We start from the raw sequence: 8,249 nt of genomic DNA on the forward strand, positions 1-8,249 counted from the left end.
AACTATACGCCAATATAAAATAAAAAATTTAAAAAAGGTTATAAAGCCATTATCTACTGCTGAAATAGAATTCAGAGAAAATATTAGTTACAATTTGAATTATTACGGAGTTTAAATTCCAAAGAAAACATGTCATATTTGAAGACTCTTTCTGTCCCATATGGGTTTTCTCAGTTTTTAAATCAGTACAGTTGTAACTAGACCAGGGGAGTTGGATTTGCAATCTTTTAATTAGAAACAGTAATACCTTACTTTCGTATTTTAAACAACAGTGAGGATCACTAAATTTTTAACTAAAAGAAATTTGCCCCTTAAAGATTTTAAAAATTGTTTCTAGGAATGTATCACTGTTAATTTTACAGAGTTTACAGTATGTCACAAGCCTATTTCTTGATGACCTTCACATCATTAAAAACACAATTACACTTTGAGACAATGATGCCCTCTAGAGACAAGAAGAAATGAAGGTGATTCTCCCTTATTCAGTGGTCTCAGACTGCTGTGCTCTTGTTTCTTTGACCTTTATTTATGGTCTTTCTGCTGAGGTCCTCATTTTTAAATGTCAGAGGACCAGTCACATAAAGCCTCTCCCCTCCTAGTATAAGGTGCCCAAACTACAGTGGTTTGATAAATTACCACCACCAACAAAACAGACATGCCCATGCCCTGCATTAAATGTATGGGAAGCAGAAGTTCCTTTCCTAAGTAGGGGGACTATACTTTCTAACTTTATTAAAACAATGTCCCCAAAGTACAGACCCCTTTGATCTGGCAATTCCATTCTAAGACTCTATTTCACAGAATAAAAAGTCCCAGTTCATAAAGCCACATGTACAAGGCTGTTTATGCAATATTGTTTATGGTAGTTAAGAACTGCAACTATTATACAGCCATCAAGAGAATGATGTGAAGATATTTTTATGAGACATTGTTAAGTGCGAAAAGCAAGATATAGAAAATCATAAGTCCCTGCTAACACAGCAGGATCCCAAAAAATCCTTGCTTGAATTTCTAAAAAAAAGAAAATCTGTGTAATATGATCCCACTTTTGTAAAAGAAACAAGTGTATAATTTACGTATACATATGTGTATGTATGCTTGGGCATGTTTATGTGTTTATATGAGGGTATATACAGCACAGAGAAAAATATGCAAGAACAAACACTAGAGTGTTAACATGACTTACTTCAAGGAGAAGGAGTGGGGTAATGGGATGATGAAGTGTGTCTGGGTAGCGGGGCTGGGGAAAAGGAACCCAGAATAAAAACAGCATAAGTAATATGGTTATATATATATGAAATTAAATATACACACACATGCATGTATCTGTGGATTCAAAAAGATCCATGAAATGATCATTACCAAAGCGGTAAAGGTGATTATCCTAGTGTGGCAGGATTCACGGGGACTTTCACTTTATAATTTTATGTATGTTCAACAATATATACAATATAAACTACTTTTTATTGTGATATTATCACAATAAAATCAACAAAGCTATATTTTAATTATAAAACAATAAATGCCCAAAATATTTGTGGGCTATATAGCCTGGCATCACTGTGGAAGGTGACTGCAGCCATAGTGGAAAAGCCAATATGGTTTTTCCAACAGTCATGAACGGATATGAGAGCTGGACCATAAAGAAGGCTGAGCACTGAAGAACTGGTGCTTTCAAACTGTGGTGCTGGAGAAGACTCTTGAGAGTCCCTTGGCCAAAAAGGAAATCAAACCAGTCAATCCTAAAGGTCATCGACCCTGAATATTCATTGGAAGGATTGATGCTGAAGCTAAAGCTTCAATACTTTGGCCACCAGATGATGTGAAGGGCCGACATGATGCTGGGAAAGATTGAAGGCAGGAGGAGAAAGGGGCGACAGGATGAAATGGTTGGATGGCATCACTGACAAGGATATGAGTTTGAGCAAGCTCCAGGAGATAGTGAAGGACAGGGAAGCCTGGTGTGCTGCAGTCCATGGGGTCGCAAAGAGTCAGACACAACTAAGCGACTGGACGACAAATAGGCATGCTCAGCATAGTGACCAGGCATCAGAAGACCTGAATTCTAGTCCTGGTTTTTACCACTGACTAGCTGTTGCACCCTAAGCAAGTCCCTTAACCTTTCTCTGCCTCAGTGTCTTCATCTAAAGAATCATCTTTGGGCTTCCCTGGTGGCTCAGTAGTAAAGAATCCGCCTGCCAATGTGCAAGAACAGGTTCAATCCTTGGTCTGGGAAGATCCCACATGACTCGGAGCAACCAAGCCCATGCACAGCTACTGAGCCTGTGTTCTAGAGACCAGGAGCCCCAGCTACTGAGCCCACAGGCCGCAACTACTGAAGCCGCCCGCCCCAGAGCCCACCTCCACAAGAAGAGAAGCCACCGCAATGAGAAGCCCGCGCACCGCAGCTAGAGATTAGCCCCTGCCTATCACAGCTAGAGAAAAGCCTGCGCATCAACAAAGACCCTGAACAGCCCCAGAATCACTACTAAATACATAATAAAATTAAATTAAAAAAAAAATAATCTTACCTTGCCTCCCTTAAAGTGTGATTATAAAGATTAAATGTGAGAATGGATCTGAGCTAGCACTCTGAAAACTAAAAATTGCATTAATAATTATTACTGTCTTGTTTCTTAGACACCCACCCAATTAGAACTTACCAAAGCAGAGACTGACCAGGGACCAAATATTCCTCCTTCTGCGAACACTGGCTCAAAGAAGGGCACAGCGACCAGCAACATGGCAGATGACATTGGGGCCTGGTAGTACAGCAGCTGCATCGAGTTTACTTGCAATTCATGCTGTTTGGCTCCTACCCACTGAAATTCAGGAGAGAGAACAAGTTAGGCAAAAAAAAAAAATGGTACTCAACAAAGAAAAGATGCAACTTTGGCCACAAACACAGGAATGAGGAGCAGGGCTCAGGGAAGAGGAAATGCCTAAGATATCAAAGATCAATAATATATATGTATATCTTGTAAGTTCCTTGCATAAAAGGAGTTTTCTATATTCCATGTCTGATCATTGATTTTCTTACTATTAAAGGAGGAAAAGAAATTCTCTCTTCCCTCCAGATCCTAGTAAATATGGAAAATCAACGCATAGGTATCAGAGATCTTGGGAAAATTAGGCATGAATGGATATTTATAAGCAGGAATAAGCAGGCTAATCTTCATAAGCAGGATAAGCAGGAATACAGATGCACTGTCAGACTTCATTTCTTTCTAAAAATGGCCCCCAAAATGAAGACTGGGAGGCAGGGCGGACTCTTAACTGGAGACGAACAGAAACCTCATTTATCCCAGGAGCCACCAACGTGTGTGGTCAGAAAGGTATGTGAGGGCTTTTCGTTAACTTCAGAAAACTCAATCAGTGGCAGAGTAGAAGGAACCTCCCTCTCTATGGCTGACTTTTCTGTGAAAAATCCCCCCTAATAAACTATAGATAATCACAACCCCTAAAAAGGCTATCCTTAGAACAGACACTCCACAGCCTCAAACCCTTTCAGTTCTCAAAATGCTTCAGAAATATAACTGAAAAAGAGGTTTAAAGAAAGTTTGATAGGACTGTCTGAATATAAGACCTGGCAAGAACAGCCAGGCTTTTTTGAATAACTGCTCCTACATAATTCTTTTTCCTGTAGGTCCGGGTATCCTGTTACATAAATGCTAAGTCTATAGACATTCACCAAGACAAAAATAGAAGAGCCGGAAATGTGAAGCATTATCCTGCCAGCCTTAATAAGAGTCTGCTGTGAACATGAAGGACAAAGAGTTGATTCTTTTGCTTGGGACACCACAGTGAGCGAAAATGAATGCAGAGGGTGTACGCACAGCCCTGCGTGGCCTAGCAGCCTCTATGGGCAGTTGCGTGTCTGACACGAGGTAGCAGGCCCAGCTGGAATGGCGGTGACTCTCAGGCCTCTGCTTGCCCTCACTGCAGCGCAGCCTGGCTTCTGCTTGTCACCCTTCTCATGAAACTGCCCCCCAACAGGGCACCTTCACCTCCAGCGGCCACACTGATGGACTGCCCTCATCCCCCTTCCAGCTGGAGCCCTCTGCAGAACCTGCAACTGCTCTTGGAAGAACTTGACCTCTGGTTTGTGCTGCTTTCTCACTTACCTCTTCCTTCCCTACTATCTGTAAGGGAGAGGTCTGGCTTTCCTCTTACCTCCCCAACTTACCTTTTCCTATCCACTGACACCTAGAGCTCTGACCTTCTTCCTTGAGCATCCTTTAAGTCACTCCTTTAACAGCTTACTGATCATTTCACTTAGATCATCTGCAGGAGCTTATTTAAGATTAAGCTGATTACTTTTTTCCCCAAATGAGCTCCTCCTGTGTTGCTCCAATAATTAATGATACAATCTCCTCCAAGGATCAGACTCATTTTCAGTAGGGTCTGCACTCTCACATTCAGTTGGATCTTACTACTTCTTTCTCCAAAAGGTGTCTGGAGTTTGTTTTTCCTTTTCATGTCCAGTACCACTGTCCTTGTTCATGTCCTTCCTGTCTTCCCCTTAAACCACGGAGCACTTTCTGACTGCTCTGCCTGTCAACCTGTCTTCCCTTTTATTCATCCTTCACTGCCCCCAGAAGTTTCTAGAACACAGGAAATGATCAAGTTACTGCCCTCTCTGAACTCCAGTCCTGGTGTCTGCAAGATAAAGGGTATACTTTCTCCACATGATACTCAAGACTGTGCCATCTGGTCTCACCCACCCCTCAGCCTTGTCTTTCCACCATGCAACTACAGTCCAGTCTCACCAAAAAGAACCAACTTCTCCAAAAATGCTCTGTATTTTCACACATCATTGCAAAGAAAGACCTCTGCTATATTACTCTGCTAAGCAAATTCCTATGCGCTCTTCAATTTGAACTTTCCCATAAAGCCTTACCTCACCACCACCTCCTTGCAGAACTGTCTCTCTTTCCGTGGTGTTCCTCAGAACTTTCCTCATACCCTGAGCTACACTACCTGTGATCAGCCTTCTCCATGCATTTCTTCGATACTGGATTATAGCTGCTTTTCATCTCTGTATCAAGGCTGAGTATAAAGCAGAAGAAATGTCTGCTGAATGGAGGAAAGACTCAATCATCTTTCTACAACTAAATCTAACAGCTCTTAATTCATCTTAACTCTTTCAGCTCTTAACTCATCTCTTAATTCCTTTCAATGCCCTAGTTGTATGAGAAGAAATAACTTGGAAATTATACAAGGATACAATAGGAAAATACAACTTTGCTTAAAATGAATTTTTTGGGGAATATATCTATTCTGTAACCATAACTTTACCATTTACCAATAATCAAAAACTTTGCCCATAACTTAGTCTAGTCTACAATCATTCCTTAGTCAATCTCATTTCAAATATCTACCTGAGAGATACAGAATTCTTTGATTCCAATCTATAGCAATTTTGAAACCTGTCTGAACAAAAATGGTCATACTGGCATGGCCAGTGAGTACTATGAGTACTCTGAATTGAAGTTATATGTAAAGGATACAAGAAACTCTAACGTTCAACAAATAAAATTTCTTGCTCTAACAAATAATTCATACTGAATCCAAAAAGTCCATTTAACAAAAAAGATAAATAGTATCTAATTAAAAATTTAAACTCATTGAAGTATGCCCAAATGCAGTTTTCTTAAAGCACAAACCTGAGCTTCCTCTGATTTCTCTCTGGAGTAAAAGAATATCTTGGGGCCAAGTGACAAGACTGAGTGGGTGCTCCATCCTCTCATGTCACTGCTCTCTTTTATTTAAACTGCTTCTCTGCCACTAAGAAACTTATTCAACCCCAGAATTTTCATATAACAATGTTTCTGAACTAACCAGTACTAGAAAATGCTAAGGCTGCATTATTAAATTCCTAACATTCATAATAAAAATGCCTTAGTTTACAACTAGTGGATGCTTGTGAACAAAGTAAAATTGATCACACATTTGGCTCCGATTCCCCATGCAGGCATACCCAGAATTTTCAGTCCAAGGTTTTCAGTATAGAGAAAATACTGTTTCACTGTACCCTTCGTCATTCATTATTCTTTTCCCCACTATATAAGAAACAAACAAAAAAAACTTGTTGAGATTTTATGGTAATGAAGGAAATAAATCCATGAACAACTTTTCAGTAAATGCCTCCCACAGGCAAGGCATCAGGCTAGTGCAACAAGTGAGATACTCATTGCTATAAAATACTGACAGAGACAAATCATTAGAATATATAAGCTGTAACAGCAGCATATCTTTTGAGGCAAAGATTTACAAAATCTGAAATTTTCCTTTCCTGTTCAATTTTTTGGATCTGTACTTACTCCTTCATAGTAACATCATAATTAAAGAGTAAATGATAAATACCATAAAACCCATGAACACAATCCTCAAGTAAAAAAGTCTTATTACTCATTTTGTAAGGATTTCCCAAAAACATTATACCATCACCCAAAACTCAGACTGTGAAGTGTGGGTATTATACACTTACAGACAGGTAGGGAGACACTTGGTGAACACCATACACCCACATTTCTGTCTCCTTTCTTCTCTTCAACTTGAGTCAGACAATTTATGCAATTATGCTTTCTTCCCAACAGTCTATTGTCTCTATACTGTATTGCCTAAACCTTGGGGCACAGCTTCAAAATTTATGAAACCTGCTAAAAGGCACATAAAGAAAAAAAAAAATTACCAACCACTTGATAAAGGGATGTAACTAAAACACCAAGAGCAGCAAACACCGTTCCAAGGAAATTAAACTTCACATCGTAATAAGAATTTAGGATTACACCTAAAGTTATAGGAATCTGTAAAGAAAAAGAAGTAGATGCTGTTCAGATTAAATTTATGAGACATAAAATTTGTATTCCTTTCACAGTGTCTTACAAGGTTAACCATAAAAATGCCACTAGGAAACAATGAACCTCTACAAATATTCTTCCATGTGAAAAAAAAAAAGAACTGTTAATCCTACTTCCTCAAAGTTGAATAAAATAATTCTATATTTTTGTTCACATTTAATTTTATTTAAAATTCTGGGTAAAATAATGAGTCGATGCATTGCACTTTGCATGAAAATACCACATGCGAGCACATCGGAGTAAGTGGACTACAAAACTAGTGTCTAAACAACATATAAACACAAGGGTATAACAAAAAAAGCATTAAGATTTTAAGTTCTGTAAGTTATGAAGTACTAAAATTATTTTAGCCCATCTTTTTTTATGTAAAGACTATGAAACCTCTGCAGCATGTCAACACAAACATATCCTGAGAGACACTTAACGTTTATCATAAAGTCAGTTTGAGATTTTCCACTTAATCCGATACGAATTTGCATCACTCAATACAGCTTTCTTTCTTACTCAGAAATCACAGCATAAGGATTTCCATCAAACAGTAGTTACTAAAACTCACACAAGTACAGTCTACTGTGCTGAAAGCCCAACAGAGCGCCAAGATGGCTTTTTTTCACCTTTCCCAAATAAGCGTGAAGTTCACAAATGACTCAAGTGTGGATTTTACGATCATGGGAAAGAGGATGGCGCAAGGTTACGCAAACTTCCCGGGGGAGAAAGATGGTCCAGGTGAGTTGTTAGAGGCGCACCTCACCCGCCTGAAGCTACTTACCAGCGTGAGCCGTATTTTGGTGGAGAAGGTTTTCTTGTAGCAGAGGGTCTGGATGACTATGATTACTGGCGTGGTCATGGCCTTGGCCAGCTGATAGGTGCCTATGGTGTTATTCTGCAAAGATAAGTTGGTGAAGACCACAAAGCCACAGAAGCTGAGGGCCAGGAGGAGGAGCTTGGAAGGCGGCAGACTTTTAGGGGCAAAGATATCCAGCTTCTGGCAGACGTACAAGCCCAGCCAAGTGACCACGAAGTGAACCAGGGTCAGGCTCATGTTGGGGAAGCCGTAGTGGACATAGATCCATTTGTTAAGGAACACAATGCAGATGGACACCAGTAGGTTGAGTAGGAGCCCGGCCGCGATGCGCCCGTTGCCCCGTACTCGATCTGCCAGCGATGCCATGACTCTTGCGTAGCCGGAGGCCGTCAGCCTCGGAAAGGGGCGCCCGGCCTGTCTCCGGCTGCCCTCTCCCTCCTCCGCCGCCGCCGCGTTCTCGCAGCCGCCGGCTTCACGATCCGGCTACGCAGAGACATTCAACCTTCGGGTCCCAGCAGACTAGCAACCTCAGTGAAGCACACATGCTCTGCCGCCGCCCATTCAGTCTGCGACTACGCGGC

At 40.6% G+C, this 8,249-nt stretch overlaps 1 protein-coding gene across 2 annotated transcripts in view; it reads right to left on the bottom strand.

The window, feature by feature from the left end:
- The window catches only part of SLC35E3 (solute carrier family 35 member E3), a 17,191-nt gene extending 8,942 nt beyond the window's left edge, over window positions 1-8,249 (bottom strand). Inside the window, 3 exon segments of one of the 2 annotated variants that reach the window (NM_001083654.1) lie at window positions 2,664-2,822; window positions 6,699-6,809; window positions 7,633-8,213. In NM_001083654.1, coding sequence (NP_001077123.1) covers window positions 2,664-2,822; window positions 6,699-6,809; window positions 7,633-8,034 — 672 coding nt within the window. In that variant the 5' untranslated portion in view covers window positions 8,035-8,213. 2 annotated transcript variants of the gene reach the window in all.

The sequence above is a fragment of the Bos taurus genome, chromosome 5, assembly GCF_002263795.3.
Source record: "Bos taurus isolate L1 Dominette 01449 registration number 42190680 breed Hereford chromosome 5, ARS-UCD2.0, whole genome shotgun sequence".
Lineage (NCBI taxonomy): Eukaryota > Metazoa > Chordata > Mammalia > Artiodactyla > Bovidae > Bos > Bos taurus.